The following is a 16,601-nucleotide window of genomic DNA, read 5'->3' on the forward strand; positions in this document are numbered from 1 at the left end:
GTAAGGCATATTTTAGGCACAACCCACCTGGGAAAAAAGGGATGACCATTTTGACCTCTTAGGCTTTAGGATTATTTACATTTGATTTTTATCAGCTAGCAATTTGTGGAAAGCTTACCAGAAGTAATCTACCCCATCCACAAGAGACAATCTCCCGGCTACCCCGAGTCTCCCAAGTGCCTTTGTAATGTGCTGTATTCATTCATTCAACAAGCATTTATTAATTTCCTCCTATAGCCAAGCACTACTGGGGTAAAGACAAAAAATAAAATAGTCTGTCTCTTTTAGGAACTTTCAGTTTCTGTTGGGGCTGGGCAAGGAGGAACATATACGTAGAAATTTAATTACAAATTCTATACAGAGTAGATAACGAGTGTCTCCTGAAGGGAGAACAGTAGGCACTGGGCAGCTAGGGAATGGCTTTCTGCAGGAGATAGCATCCCATCTGAGCTTTGAAGGAAGCCCAGGATTCCTAGAGGTGAAAGCGAGGTGGGAAGACACTCCAGGCCTAGGGGAGCAGTGGAAGGTGCAGTGTGTGAAGGAGAGTGGTACCTTCTAAGCCTGGGAAGACAGGCAGGGCCAGCTAGGACAGGAGGTCCATGAGCTTCTTGAGTATACAAGTAACTTGGCCAGATGTCTACTATAAGAATGTCAGTGTGGCAGCTGTGCAGAGAAAGGATCATACAGACGAGAGCCTGGAGGCAGGAGACCAGACAGCACCTGCTGGGCCAAGCAGGCACATTGGTGGAGTTCTGTCAAGGTGGTGCAGGCTTAGTTCACATTGATACTTAATTGTGAAGCCAGACTTAGCATCAAGTGATGCTTTCTGAGACTGAGCACTGGTCCTTCTCATTGAGAAAATAAAACAACAAGCATGTTTTAAGCATCTAAGTGCTAGGCATGTAGAGATGATAGCTCCTGCCACATTACTATAGGAAAAGAAATAGGATGTGCCATTTACTTGTGTAACAAAGTGAGTGGAGAGACCACTTTACCTGTTTAGCAAACTGATTGACTTGGCATTTCTAAGTTCTTTGGTGTTTTATGATTTATGCAGCCCTCAAAAGTGGCTAGACATTTGTTTATATTGATAATTGGCATTTCCTGAAAATGCCTGATTATCCTGTGTGCCCCTATTGTGATCCTGTGTAGGCTTTATATTGTTTACTATTGATTTGTTGGTCTCAGGTAATCTACCTTTACAAAATCACTCAAGGTTTGGATTTGGTGTTTTCGGATTTTTCTCTCACTGCTTTTTTCTTTTTGGATCATGGTGTATAAAGTACATAGCTTGTTATAGGGAAAAGACCGACCTTCACTTCCACCAGAGATAAGAGAATCAGGAATACATTTATCTTTGATTCTTTTGAGCATTTTGACTAAACTGGATTCTTCAGCCATGAAATAAAAGAACAATAATATGGAAAGGAAAGACTAAAGAAGAAATGCTAGGAGAGAGGGACAAGTTAGGGACAGGATTGAATCACTGAATCTAAGAGCCTGGAATTATTGATTGAAGTGATAAGATTTTTAAATTGGGACCTGGGATCTGGGAGTGTCAGTTCCTGGGTCTGTTGCTTCTGGCCTCTGTGTTTTGGGAGGCCCACTCAACTTTTCTGTGCCCCCACATAGAGCTATAAAATAAGGACAATTTAAACAATTCACAGGGCAAGTGATGTTTTACTGTTGCTTTTTTAACTTTGTTTTGGTTGTTTGAGCTATTTAGATGAAAGGTGTTTTTATGGGTGACCAAAGGATGAAGATAGTGGTTAAGTCAGTGAATATTTGGAACATAAGCTTAGACATAGATAGGCAGGAGTAGGGTACATAAAATTGTAGCAGTGGCCAACTTTTGCTGTTTAAAACTAAAGTGCTTGTGGATGAATTCTTGTATATTTCCAACCACACTGTCTGGTTTTGTTAGTGTTTCTAAGGAAATCAGGCTAGGCAACCTGGAGAGGACAATGATGAATCAAGTAGTTAGAGATAAAATGCTACTAAGATTAGAATAGAAAGCTATACTCTGCTAATGGGATCGTGCATTCATTTCCAAATCTGAATTGTTGAATAATTGAATCAGGAGCTTATTGTAAGCCAGTAAACATTTATGAAGCACTTGCTGGGTGCTGGGGACCATGCTAAACACTGGGTAAACAAAGAATCTGATTGGGGAGATTACGTGCAAGCAGTGGTGAACAGACAAGCTAGAGGCAGCATGCATAGAAAATAATAAGCAGAGGGAAGACACTAGAAGGTTTTCTATTGAGGGTGGGATTTTAGCTGGGACTTGACGGAAACCAGAGAAGCCAGGAAGTGGCCACAACAGCAGAAAGCATTCCAGGCATGGAGGGACAGACAGTTAAATGTCCAGAGATGACAGGTGAATGTCTTGTTTGGGTAAAAGCCAGGAGGCCAGTGTCCCTGGATCAAGAGTATGTGGGGAGGAAGGTGTGAGAAGACTAGAAAGATAGGAGGGGCCTAGGTTATGAAGGACTTTGAACCCTAAACAAGATTTCACATTTGATTCTGGAGGTGATAGGGAGCCACTGAAGTTGTTCATTGCACCTACCTTCTAGGAAAATCACTTTAGTGACTGAATGGAGGATACATTGGAGTGGAGAAAGACTTGAGGCAAGTAGACCCCCTAGCAGGCTGTTGCAATAATTGAGGCTTGAGGTGATGAGGGCCTATACTAGGAGTGATGATGTGTTAGAAGAGACTTGGAGGCATATTCAAGAGATGTTGCAAAGGTGAAATTGGCAGCATGTTGGCTATGGGCGTGAGAGATAGTGAAGAGTTAAGGATGACACCTACATTGTGAACTGGGGGATTGGGAGGATAAGTGATGTTCTCAACATGAATAGAGAAGTTTGGAAGGGAGAAAGGTTTTGGGGGAAGATAATGAGTTTGTTTTGAACGTGTTGAGTTTAAGATGTCAACTGGACATCCAGTTCAAGATATCTGATAGGCATTTGGAGATGTAAGTCTGAAGGTCAGCAGAGAGGTTAGGGCAGGGTAAGTAGATTTGTAATTAAATCCATGAGAACTGATGAAATCACCAAGTAAAAATAGTATATAGTATATAGAAAGAGAAATATAGTATATAGAAAAATAGTATATAGAAAGAGAAGAGGGCCCAGGACAGAACTCTTTGAGACAACCAATTTTGATCATGAAGGATGTTTGTTTTTGTTTGGTATTGGTCAAACACTTTTCTTTCTCTGGATCTACTGATCAGACTTGTTCTTATTTTTAGGTATTGATGTCAAAAAAGGCCGAGGTCGCTACATTGATACTTGCATGGTCAACTTTGCACCCCGTTATCTTCTAGATAATAAGTCATCTCACAAGTTAGCTTTTGCACAGAGAGAATTTGCCAAGGGACAGGTAAGAAATTTACCTATGAAGAGTGACTGGTACTTAATTAATAGCCTAATGGCTTTGGACAAGCTGGCTGTTGTTTGAAAAGCATTCATCTTAAACCAAGCTTTGTGAGAACTTAGAGCCTATTATTAATGGAATGCCTATTCTATCTCCTGTAGTCAAAACAGGTAATAGAAGTGCCTTGTTCAAATACTTCAACTAACTGTCCATTCTAATAAATCACGATTGAGCTTATTTTGGGACACCTAGAAAAAACCTGTGTCCAAAAGTGTTCACGTTTAAGAGTAGAGGACGCTTGGGAACTGTATTTTGGGTGGAGGCAAGAGATCTAACAGTTTGAAGTTGGAAAGTGACTTGATTTGTTCACTCGATTTTAATGGGCTGCTATCCCTTAGGGAACATCCAATCCTGATGGTTACATCTCTACCCTCCCTGGTTCCAGTGTGGTGTTCCACTGGCCCCGAAATGACTACGACCAGCTCTTATGTGTACGGTTGATGGATGTCCCCAACTGTGTTTGGTCTGGAGGCTTTGAAGTCAACAAGAACAACTCATTCCATATCAACATGAGGTAAACATAGGGCATCCCTATTCTGGCAAGATGTAGTTTCATTGGGAATGCGATAAAAGAAACTACCCAATCCCTGCCTTGGCTTGTTTGTGTTTAGTTTGACAGTTATCTTTGAGACCTTTAACCTGGTGAAGCTCATGCAGGTAGGAGTGTATTAGTAATGTTGGTCTTCTTCACCACAGTGAAAGAACTGCTTGTATTCAGGGTGGACTATTCTGACAGGCCACAAAGTCCAAGAGTTAGAATTGTCAGAACAGTGCTGAGCTCATGTGATGAACCAATGAGCGCCTGGAGCTCAGGAAATTCTGCTCACCTTTAGATGAAGAATCTGATTACCTATTTTTTAATCTATTCTCACAAATTTGTGCAAATTCCCCAGCGACATCCCCATAAGTCCAGCTCCTTATTACCAGCCTAGGGATCTTCAAGCCTTTAATAGTGAAGTAAAAAATAAAAAACCTCAGCCAATTCAGGGAGTATTTTTATGGTCTCAGTATCACCTTACTTCTGTCCCATGAAACATGATCCAAAGCATTTGGGATTCTATGATAACACATCCAATTTGGAACCCTACATTCACTTTTATGTAGCATGTATTACTAGTCAGAGCTTCCTTGTGTACATTCATGGAAAGGAGCAGTAATGTGGAAAAATTTAAATGGGAAGCAATCCAAAAATTGTTTGTGTTTGACTTAGAAATGCATTATCTTGGTGGGACAGGGTCATGAGTTTGGGTAATGTCTTCCTATTTGTGTTTTACATCACCTTGTTGTGGGCATTCCTCCGAAGTCCGTCTTCTTCTCCTGCAATGCTCTCCCTTGACCGCATTTACTTGTCTGCAATACCACTTTTACACAGAGACTTCCAAAGCTGCATTTCTAGTTCTAGCCTCTCCTTTTTAAAAAAATAAATAAAATTCAATAGGAACACTTGGAATGCTCTTCATCCATGTGATGTCATACATCAGCACTCCCTCATCTCTCCTAAGAAGGGAGAGAGATGCATTCTCTTCTTTCTTCTTTGATGGCAGGCTTGGTCTGACATATTTTCTGAGGCCCAGACCCTTATCTCCAATTATCCATAGACACCTCAATTTGGCTCTCTGATCATCACTTCAAACTCACCAAGTCTAGGATCACATTGGTGACCTTTCTCCTTAAACCTGCTCCTCTTTCTGACTTCATAATTTATGTGTGTGACACCACTGTTCACCCACCCTCCCATCTTCAAATCCTTGGGATTATCTCTGTCTCTTCCCTCTTCTTACATTTTGTAGTCAGTTGTTTACCAGTTCTTTCAACAAACATTAGGTGCCTATTGGGTACAACCTGCTATGGTAGCTACTGGTGATGGGTGCCCCCACCCTCAAGGCACTTGCTTTCTTAGGGGTGGAAGGATTAGCATGTACACAGAAAAGTAAATGTTAAATCTGTATAAAGAAGTACTTTCCTGGGAGGTAGAGTTGGGGGTTAGGAAATGTTTCCTGGAGATGGTGACATTTTGAGAGGAGCATTGGAGGAAGCTTGGGATTCTGGGCGGGCAGAGTGGAGGAGGGTGGGCCTTCCAGGTGTGGGATTCACACTGAAGATGGAATGGGAGCGTGGGTCTTCAGAAAACTGGGGAGGCCAGTTTGGTTGGGACATAGAGAGTGCGAATCAGAGTAGTGTGCAATGAGCCTGGCAAGGCTGGCCCCAGACCATCACCAAAGACTAGGAAACCAACCAAGAGGAGTTGGTAGGAAGCCCTGGAGGGGCCTCTGGAATAGTCGGGCAGTGTGCTCAGACTTGTGCTTTGGGAATATCCATTTGACAACTTTAGGGGAGATGGATTAGAGTGGGAAGTGGAGAGAAGCAGATCAGTCACGCGGGTCATGTGGAGGCACAGTGCCTGGAGTCAGGAGGACCTGAGCTCCAGTCTAGCCTCAGACACTCATTAGCTTTGTGACCCTGGGCAAGTCGCTTCACCTCCATTTACCTCAGTTTCCTCAACTGTAAAATGGGTGTAACAATAGCAGCTGCCTCGCAGAGTTGTGAGGATCCAATGAAGTGACATTTGTAAAAGCCCTTAGAGCAGTGCCTGGCACGAAGTAGCACTTCCTTTACCTCCCTCCCCGTGTGAATGGAAAGACGATAACAGATGCAAGAGATAGTGGAGGTAGACAAGACTGATTGTATAGCAGGGAGAGAGAAGAGATGAAGAGGACTCTGAGGTTGCTGACCCGGGTGACTGGGTGGTTCTGAATGTCCCTGACTGAGGTAGGCAAGTTGGGAAGAAGGCAGAGGTTTTGAATTCTCTTCTGGTCACATTAAGTTCCACATGCCTCTGGCACATCCAGTTGAAAGCATCCAATAGGCAGTTGATGATGTGGGGCTGGAGATCTGAGAGTCATTGAGATAGAGATAACAATTGAACCAGCGGAGCTGATGAGATTGAGAGATGGAGGTAGACTCAGAGGAAAAAGTATTTAAGTGTGGGAAGAGAGGGTGGTTACAGCATCAGACGCTTTAAGAGGTCGGGAAGGGTGAGGAATGAGAAAAGGTCATTGGATTAGTCAATTGAAATTGTGGGTACTTTGGGGAGAAAACAGTTTTGATTGAGTGATGAAGATTTATGAAAGGTTCAAAAGGTTCAAAAGTGATTGGGAAATTAGAAAATGCAGGTAACTTTTTCTGGAAGTTTGGCTGTCAAGGGGAGGATGAACTGAAAGAGGATACTTTGAGGGGTTGGTAGGACTAAGTCAAGGTTTTTTAAGGATGCAGGAATCTGGCCACGTTTGTGTGCATTAGGGAACGAGTCAGCAAATAAGGAAAGATAGTATTTGGGTGCTAGGGAATGATTAAAGGGGCAGGCTCGGTGGAAGGGAGTAACACCAGAGTCTGTGTGTCACAGTTATCTGGGGCTAAACTTTTAAGCTCCAAGAGTAGGGATTGTTCTTGTCTCAAAGCCGGCCCCAGGCTCTGAACAGAGCCGGTGCTTGATCACGTCTGTTGAATGAACACAATGGTTAGTTTCATTCACCAAATACATGCAGGCTGTTGACAAAGGAAGCAACCCATTGGTGTTTTGGCTGAGAACAAGAAGCCAACTTGGAATAAAAAAGATTATTTTGGATATGTATGCCATATACAGGCAACTGAAAGTTTGCTTGTGTAAAAGCAGTTTTACATAATTCTTGGTGAGAGTTTTTTTAATGTTCTTATGTATATAACCTATCTTCTCATGTGGATTAATCTGTCTAGCATGTATTGGGTTATGTACAGGCCCCCAGTGGGTACTCCTTGTTTTTGGCCATCTGATAATATTGACATTATGACACCAGTAGAAAGTTAGGCTGTAGCCTCTACTCTTTCCAGGTTATGAATTTTATTTTATTGCCTTTTTCTTCAGAGATACCCTAGGCAAAAGCTTCTTCCTTCGAGTGGAAATTACTCTCCGAGGAGCCACATATAGAATTTCGTTCAGTGACACAGATCAGTTACCTCCTCCTTTCCGAATTGACAACTTTTCCAAGGTATCAAGTTTTAATTCAGTGGGTACCCCGCTCAGGACCATATCGATTGTTTTGTAGGAGGAAGTTTGGAGTATTTGCTGCCCCTGAGAGAATGGTTGGAAGCATTTTGTCTTTGGAAGAATGAGAAGCAGGAATCCCTTTGCCCCTTAGTACCCTTCATATTGCTGAAAAGCAGTAACAATGATAAAATGGAATAATTTGAATCAACATCAGATAATTAATTACTGATGAATGCCCTGGTAACAGAATAGATATGCCCAGGCCAGATAGTGCTATAGCCTCCCAAGATTTTTTTTTGACTGTGGCAGTTGGCATTCCTAAGCCCATCGCAGAACAAATCCCCCTAATAAAAGGATTTATTCTGTAAAACTTGGACTAGGGGGATTTGTTCTGTGAGGTTTCGATTCAATCAAAGGGCCACACTTGAGGATCTAGAGGGCCACGTGGCCTCGAGGCCGCAGGTTCCCCACTCCTGCATAGGCCTTTTTCCACTGAGTTGCAGTCTCTTAGAGTTCCATGTAGCCAGGGAGAAAGAGACTCAGAATTAGTCCAGCACAGCAGTGGGGAACTCTGCTGTAGGTTTGTAACCAGGCATCCAAAGAAAGCCAAATGAAAGTGATGGAATGTTATTTTAAATGGTTTCTGTGAAAAACAACACTTTCATTCCAAAACCTTTATTCTTTTTTTCAGGTATTCACAGCAGAGGGAAAATTGCCATAGAACATAAATTGCTGTCCTTAGGAATGTATCAGTGTGAAGTCTCAGTGTCGCCTGCCAAGAGTCCCCCATCCCAGCATCTGTTGTCCCTTTAGCTGAAGTATTCTTTGGAATAGGTAGATTCTCAGGTTTTGAAAGGGAGGGTCTGAACTTCCCTGGAGTTATTTCTATATATAATTGACAGGCAGAAAGGAACGGGAATGTAAACCAGCTGCCCAGCAAAGCACTGATTCACCACCTGATGTCACCGCTTTGAATGAAAGTGCTCTTTGTCTTCTTTGCCGTTACTGTAGGTCCCAGTTGTCTTTACTCAGCATGGTGTGGCTGAGCCCAGGCTCCGAACTGAAGTGAAGCCCATGACCTCATTGGATTATGCGTGGGATGAGCCTATCCTGCCACCTTTCATCACATTAACTGTTAAAGGAGCAGGCTCCTCAGAGATCAGCTGCAACATGAATGATTTCCAGGACAACTGGCAGCTCTATTATGAAAACTTCATCTATATAGCTGCTACATATACATTCTCAGGGTAATCCCTTGTTCCTCTTCTTGTACACAAAAGGATCTGATTATTAGCTGGCATTGAATTTGTAACTGTTGCTCTAGTGACAGAACAAATTCTGGTCAGTCATCATCATAAACTCCTGGGCTAAACTCTTGGGAGTTCATTTAATCTAGCCCCTTACCTTGGGCCAGTGCCAAACATTATCCAAATTGAATAGAGTCTTCTCTTTCAAAATAACTTCCCTCAGTGACCTTTTAACAACCCTTACTGTAAGGTTATATATTCCTTATGTCAACTCTGAATCCTTCTTGCTGCTGTTTTAAAGCTCCTTTCCTCTTGTTCATTCTTGTTGGAAAACAACTTTCATCATCACTCTCCTGTGCCACCCACTGATGATTCTAGGTGAGGCTAACATTTGAGTATTATACCAGGACTTTCCTGAATTTATGCAGAATAGTTGAGGCTGCTAGTTGTGCCAAACTCCCCATTAAAACCCTTCGAATTGGAATATTTGTCATCATCTAGCTGCAGAAATTGTGAAAAACAGCCACTTCTTGCAGGTTAGCGTCATATAAGGATTGGCAAGTTTATCATTCTAACACTGGTGTTTTTGTTTGGAGACAAGTAAGAAAAGTCTGTGAAAATGTGCAGAGGAGTTTTTCTTCCATATAGTCATTATCAAAAATCATGGAAGTATTGCTCTTTCCATGTTGATATTGTCAGAGCAAATGCCAGATGAGATTTCTCTGACCAAAGAGGGGCCGTAACCAGATATTTAGCATTAGAAATATACTCATATGTTTGATTTTTTTTTATTTGGGGACTGCCATTTGGACTTCTTATTAATAAGGTCCCAGTCTATGACAGATTGTTCAGAATGACTTCATCCCACTGCAGGGGTGACTGAATGGCAGTCAGTACATGGTACTTACATACTTAAGGGACACATAAAAGTTCTTTCAGGGGCCTCAGGCCTGAAGACCCTTCTTTTCCGGTGGTGGTAATGCTGACTATTTACCTTGCCATGGTCCTATGCATAAATGGTATGATGTGCTTAGTTTTTCAAAGGCCATAATAGAAAATATTCCAAGAATAGCTTTCCCCTGAAATTATATCAACCCTATAGTTCCCCAGTTCAACTCTTGGCAGTTCTCTGAATTAAATAAGTTGAAAGAACTGCAGGAAGTTAATTGGATAAAGCTTTGGAGGATTATATGACTCAATGACTGAATCTCCTTTTGAGGTTTCCCCACATCTTCAGAGTAACTAATGGAGAGGGACTGGACTGAATCTTTTCCTCCAGATTTCTTACCTAACAAATTTCTTTGCAGTATTGGGGCTTAGAGATATATTCAGCTCATTGAAACTTTATCTAAGACATTGAAAAGCCCAGGTTCTGGCATTCCCTGAAAGCTTAGGATCTTGAATCCCCAGGGAAGTCAGATAAGCTAGAGTTAATCTCTGACTTACTCATCAGTAAACCTTCACTGCCTGGCCACCAGCAGGCTGTACTCCGGGCTCTCTTATTCTTGATTTCTGCCACTCAGGGAAGCAAGAGACAGAAATCTGGCAAAAGCCTTGGGAGGAAGGTCTCCCTCAATAACTATTCATTGTCCAGTTAGCATTTTACACCAGAGAAAGTCATTAAAATTGTTGCAGAATGGAAATAGAGTATTATAACCTGCTCTGCTATATTCTGCATACTACCTATGATGTGTGTCTTTGAACTGGAAAGAAATATAGTCTGTTTGCTAACCATGACAACGTTTTGGTTTGTTTTTTTTTTCCTTTCTGCTCCATTTCTTACTTATTCTTTAGTAGAAACGATTAGGCTCTCATTTTCACTGAATTTATGTGAGATTTTCTTGAAATTCCAGGTTGCAGGAGGGAACTGGAAGGCCTGTGGCTTCCAACAAGGCTGTTACTTGTGGAGAGCTTGTCCTAGATGTCTCAGCCAAAACGCAAAGAGTTATATTAAAGAAAAAGGTAAGAAGTTAGGCTTTTGTTGTGCTCTGAAGCACCTTGGAGGGCATCCTGCCAGATGTATCCCTGGCATCTCTAAATGAAATTTAGAGGCTTCTTTCTGTAAGACTAGTTCAGTGAAGTTGATGTAACAGTCAGAAGTACTGTGCTTCAGGTTGTTGTTTTTAATCCAGATTTGTGGTTTTGTCTGATTCGGAAACTTCAGGTGAGGAAATTTTCTCTGCCATTGTAGATTTGCAGTGATTCTCTGGTTTATAGTCTTAGGGAGCAACCTGGAAATTGAGAGGTTGAGTCACTTGTGCAGGGTTACCCAGCTGGTGTGTGTCAGAGCTGGGACTTGGGCCTTCCTGATTCTAAGCTGGCTCTCTGTCCACTTTGTCATGTTGCTCCTCTATTCTTCAGGTATGTTAAGAGTTAAATATGCTTTGGTGGACTGGTGTGGGAACTTGACCCCTATAACATTGCTTCTTGAAAAAAAATGAATTTAGAATTCTAAGCAGCCAACATAGATTTTAAGTTGGCGACTTGCCTGTGAGGTAAACTTCAACTCTTATAAATGGCTTCCCAGTGAGGTTAATTGCACTTTCTGGCTAATTGAGATTTATCAGATATATCCTACATGGATTGTGAAGGTATCAAGGTATTAAAGTACTCTTAAACGGTGGTGTCAAACTCCAATAGAAATGAATCCACAAATTGATTTAGAAAAACCACAACATAACATTGTGTTGTATTTTAATTTATTTTGTTAAATATTTCCCAGTTACATTTAATCTGGTTTGGGCTGCAAGTCTGACACTTCTAAAATTCCCTTAAAAAACTTATATTAAACTTAATCGAATCAGGAGGCATTTAATTGATCTTATAGGGACTCGGCCATCATTGCAAACATCAATTATGGTGTAGGACTGTAGATGTAAAAGGCTTAGGGTCACAGATCTAGAGCTGGAAAGCACCTCAGAAGCTCTCTGTCTCATTTAACATATGAGGAAACAGAGGTTCAGAAAACACAAATGATTTATCCCGGGTCACACAGTGATTAGAGGCAGGATTTGAACTCAGTTCTTGTGATTGCTCTTTCTACTACCCTGTGCTGAGACCCGGCAAAGTCTGACTGACAAGAAGATACAGCTCAGAGGTAGCTTTGTTTTGTTTTGCTCTTTAAAGATAACCCTCATCTCACTTTGTTTACTCATCGAAGCAGAATGGGGGCTGTTTTTTAAAATGCTGGTTATTTGAGCTTTTGGAGTCATGTGAATTTCAGTTAAGTTAGCTTCCTGAGTTAAGTTCCCTAGCTGGAATGTCATTCTTCTCACCTCTATTTCGTAGAATTCCGGGCTCGTTCAGAGCCCCATTCTGGAAGTTTTCTTTAACCTCCCCAGGTGTCAGTGCCCTCCCCCGCCAACTGAAGTCACTTCATATGTGTTTTGTATCTTCTTTTCTGTGTAATTGTGTCCTCCCAGTAGAGTATAAGTTCCTTGAGGACAGGGACTTCTGTCTTTGTCTCCCCACAGACAGCTTAAGATGCTCAATAAAATGCTTGTTGAATTAGAACTTGGCATATCTTCTTGCCTCTTGTCTATCCCAAGTACCATCATGTAACTAACAAAAAAATGAGAATTACAAAAGGCTACATGAAATGGAGATATTTCCTAATCCTCTTCCTATTACAACATGAGTTAAGGCAAACTGCCTCCTGAAGTCCTGCAGTTCTCTCAGTTTCAGCTCATGAGACAGTTCCAAATTTTTTCCTATGTGTGCACTCCAGGAACCAGGAAAGCGATCTCAGCTGTGGAGGATGACTGGGACTGGCATGTTGGTCCACGAAGGCTCTTCAGTGCCTCACAACCCTAATAAGCCTGCAGCTTCCCGAAATATCGAAGGGTCTGCCATTCTCGATATCGCTGGTCTTGCTGCTGTTACAGACAACAGGTCATTATCAAGGCAGTTTTGGGTTAATACTCACAGCTGACAAATTCAGGTTGTGACCAACTGTGCAATTCTAAAGCTGAGATTGAAATAAATTATTAACAATAAAACATGAGCAACTATTTTTCCAGTTTGTGAATTCTTTAGAAAGGATTATTTAATTTTGGGTATGCCTGTGCCTATGTTTTCCCATCTGTAAAACTTGTGCTTTTATTTAAGACATATATCTCACCTACTTCCAGGAGGACCTTAGGCAATTTGCTGCAACCAAAGTATGATACAAAATAAGGCATTTTGGGGTAAAATAGAACAGAAGCCATTTAAAGGAATCTAAAATAGGTATGATAGACACCCCTTTCTGTATTTCACAGAAATGTCTTTGTACATGACTAATGTGAAAATATGTTTAATATGAATGTATCTGTATAGTCTATATCAGACTGCATTGCGTCTTGGGGAGGGGGGAGGGAGGGGAAAATTTAGAATTCAAAATCTTATGGAAGTGAATGCTTAAAACCAAAAATAAATAAATAAATTTTGAAAAAAGAAAAAATGCCTTTGTAAGAAATATAAAAATATGTATTAATGTTTATTGTTGTTTCTTATAGTATACATTTTCCAAGTTAATACGTAATGCCTGTTTTTTTTTATTATTTTCCATTTTACTTGATGCCAGGAGCTCATTGAGCCAAGGAGCTCATTTCTGTGTTAGCAGAAATGAAGACTTGTCATTTTCTCTCTCTCTAGGTATGAGCCCCTAATGCTGAGGAAGCCTGATCGTCGGCGCAGCACGACGCAGACGTGGAGTTTCCGAGAAGGAAAGCTGACTTGTGGGTTGCATGGACTTGTTGTACAGGTCAGTACTGAATGAAGTCTGAGGCCACACAGCGTCCAAGCCCTAGTTGAAGAGGAATCATCCATCTGCCTAGAAATGATTCAGTTGAGCTAGGTTTACTCCAGTAATTAAGAGTCCAGAGTAAATGGAGACCTCTTTTAGTTTTTGGGATGCATATTAGGAGCAATCCTGTGAAGTTTTAATTAAAACCTTTCAGAATTGTGCCTACTCCCCAGTTGTCTTTACTTTCCTGTTTATCTTTTGCTTCTGTGTTCTCTAAGGCATCCAAGAAAGACCCAGTGAGTGTATTTCTAGCAGATGTCAAAATGCGAATGACTTTGTTGCTTAGGCATATCCCTTTGTTTGCTGTATACTGAGTCAAAATCATGACAGTTCTTCAGATTAAACATTTTTAGGCAAACCTATTGCCAATTTATGATTCTTGCCTGTATTCGAAGGTTTTCTATAGTCTCTCTCCAGTGTACCATTCTCACATATTTTGCCATACTTCCTTTCACTGGATCTTCTCACCAATATGAACTACTTTGATCTTCCTGAATATGTCCTACCTGCTTTGGCTCCACTCCCCTTCACCTCTTTCTGCTGAAGTCTCTCAATTCCTAACTCAGGTGCCCCTTCTTTCAGGAAACTTTCCCTGACAGCACCAGGTGAAAGTGATTTTCCTTACCCAGATTTCCCCTAGCATTTTACCTTGGCCTCTCCTTTGTGCTTATTTCTCTCTTGACTATATCATAGCGAATTGTATATCATACATGGATTGCTGCCCTTTGGGGCAATAAGCTCTTTGAGTGCAGGATCTGTGTGTCATCTTTGTATTTTTAAAAATGGGTTGTTCAGTAGATTTACAAAGACAGAGTTTCTCAGCTCTAACTTTGTTTTTCTTCTGTACTTTGAATGGGAAAAGACCCAAAGTTAGACTTAAGGACACATGATAGTTGAGAATCGATACCTGAAATAACCCAAAAGCATAAAGCACAGATAGCAATCCTTGATGAGTTAAGTCAGTTGTTGTCTGTTGGTGCTAATTGAAAGATTGTGGAAAATGGCAGAACCACCGAATTGAAAGAGCAGCTAGGTGGCACCATAGTGCACAGAGCGCTGGGCCTGGAGTCCGGAAGACATCTTCCTGAGTTCAAATGTGGCCTCAGACATTTACTAGTGACCCTGGGTGAGTCACTTTACCCTGTTTGCCTCAGTTTCCTATTTTGTAAAATGAGCTGGAGAAGGAAATGGGGCAAACCACTCCAGTATCTTTGCCAGGAAAACCCCAAAGGGGGTCACAAAGAGTCAGACATGACTGAAATGACTGAACAAACCACAGGATTGGGGAAAGGCAGATATCCCAGTTTTCAAAAAAGGAAGTACAATGCATTTGGTAGACTATAGGCCAATGAGCTTGACTTGGAATCTTGGTTAAAATCTTCAAAATGTTATTGAAGACATGGTTAGCAAGCATATCTAGAAAAGGAGGGGGTCGTCACAAAGAATCATGGTGGTTCTAGCAATAACAAACCCTGTAAAATTTTACTTATTCCCCTGTTTGACAAGATTGTAAGACGAATTGGAGAGGGGAATATTGTAGATCTATAGTTTGCCTCAGTTATAGCAGAGCACTTGATCAAGTCCTGCACACTGCTTTTGTGAAAAAGATGTCAGGATATGGACTGAGCAGCAGGATGACTCAGAACTGGCTGAATGGTCAGAGCTAAAGGTCATCCTTTGTGTTTTGGCCTCTCTTTGGATCCCAAGACCTGACTCTGTCCCTGGCACCTAGGAAGTGCTAATGGATGCTTCTTAACTGACTGACTTGGTTGCTGGCTGATTGAGCTTCCAGTAGAGGGAGTACCCCAGAGATTTGTCCCTGGTCCTCTACTGCTGAACATTATGTCAGTGACTTGGGTAAAGACATATTAGTTAAAGTTGTAGGTGATAGGAAGCAGGGAAGGATCATAAGTATACTGGATGACAGAGCCAGGTTCCCCAAAGATCTTGACAAGCTAGAACATGGGGCCAAATCTAATAAATCAAAATTAAATGTGTATAAGTGATGCCATAGACTTGGGATTAAATAATACACTTCATAAATAAATGGTGAACTAGATATGACTGGCCAGCAGTTCAGCTGGAAACTCTGGGGGCTTTAGTGGCCTACAAGCTTAATAGGAGTCAGCAGTATGGTATGAAATCAAGAAAGGTAATGCAACTGTAGGCTCCCTTAAGAGGGTACAGTGTCCACAGTTAATGAGGTGAGAGTCCCGATAGCCTGGATCAACCACATCTGGAGCATTGTGTTCAGTACTGGAACCATGTGCCACTGAGTACCACATTTTGGGGAATATAAACTTGAGAGCCTCCAAAGGAAGACAACCAGAACAGCAGGGGGCCTTGAGTTTGTTATACCACACAAGGACCAATTCAGAGAACAGGGAATCATTAAGGTATGAGAAGTCCTGGAAAATTGGGGGTCAGCATATTCAGCTGTCTTCAAGTATTTGAAGGACTGTAAAGTCAAAGTAGGATTAGACATTTTCTCCTTGGCCCCGAAAGGCAGAATCAGAAGTGGAAGTTGATAGTTGCAGAGACAAATTTAAGTATGATGTGAGGAAAAAAGCTTCAAGAAGAAGAGTCTCCCAGAGTGACTTGTGCTACTTCAGGAGGTAATGCAATTGTCCCTCACTGGTGGTCTTCAAGCAGTGGCCAGCCAGGTGTCCACTTGGTGGGTATGTTGGAGAGGAGATCTTGGGGAGCTGGAAATTTAGATTAGATGGCAGCCTTGAAGTTCCAACGCTGAGGTTCTGGGAGTGGGACAATTTATGGGATGTTTTTCTTAGGTAGGAACCAAGTTCTTCCATTTGATAAATTGATTTTTATAGCAAAACCTTCTCTGGGGCTGATATCAAGATGGTTGTGTTACGGCAGTCAGAGCAGCCCCTGACTACTATTGGGTAAAATTGTACTTTCTTTTCTCCTATTGCCCTGAGCTCTTTGGATCAAAGACAAGCTCCCTGCTATATGAAGCATACATCTGGAACAGATTTGTGATTTTTCAATTAGCATTACAATTCATCCTTTTTGAGGCAAAAGAGGCCTTGTTAGGCTCAGTGAGTCCTGTGTCTGATCCACCTTTTATTTCTGATGTGTTTCT

The 16,601-nt window shown here is 41.5% G+C and overlaps 1 protein-coding gene across 1 annotated transcript in view; it reads left to right on the forward strand.

Moving 5' to 3' along the window:
* VPS13D (vacuolar protein sorting 13 homolog D) overlaps window positions 1-16,601 on the forward strand; it is a 332,377-nt gene that overhangs the window by 153,337 nt on the left and 162,439 nt on the right. The window contains exons 51-57 of the mRNA XM_036744767.1: window positions 3,257-3,387; window positions 3,780-3,955; window positions 7,343-7,466; window positions 8,477-8,712; window positions 10,566-10,674; window positions 12,440-12,603; window positions 13,348-13,456. Of these exons, the coding sequence (XP_036600662.1) occupies window positions 3,257-3,387; window positions 3,780-3,955; window positions 7,343-7,466; window positions 8,477-8,712; window positions 10,566-10,674; window positions 12,440-12,603; window positions 13,348-13,456 (1,049 nt within the window). The remainder of the gene's footprint in view (window positions 1-3,256; window positions 3,388-3,779; window positions 3,956-7,342; window positions 7,467-8,476; window positions 8,713-10,565; window positions 10,675-12,439; window positions 12,604-13,347; window positions 13,457-16,601) is intronic.

The sequence above is a fragment of the Trichosurus vulpecula genome, chromosome 2, assembly GCF_011100635.1.
Source record: "Trichosurus vulpecula isolate mTriVul1 chromosome 2, mTriVul1.pri, whole genome shotgun sequence".
NCBI classification, from domain to species: domain Eukaryota; kingdom Metazoa; phylum Chordata; class Mammalia; order Diprotodontia; family Phalangeridae; genus Trichosurus; species Trichosurus vulpecula.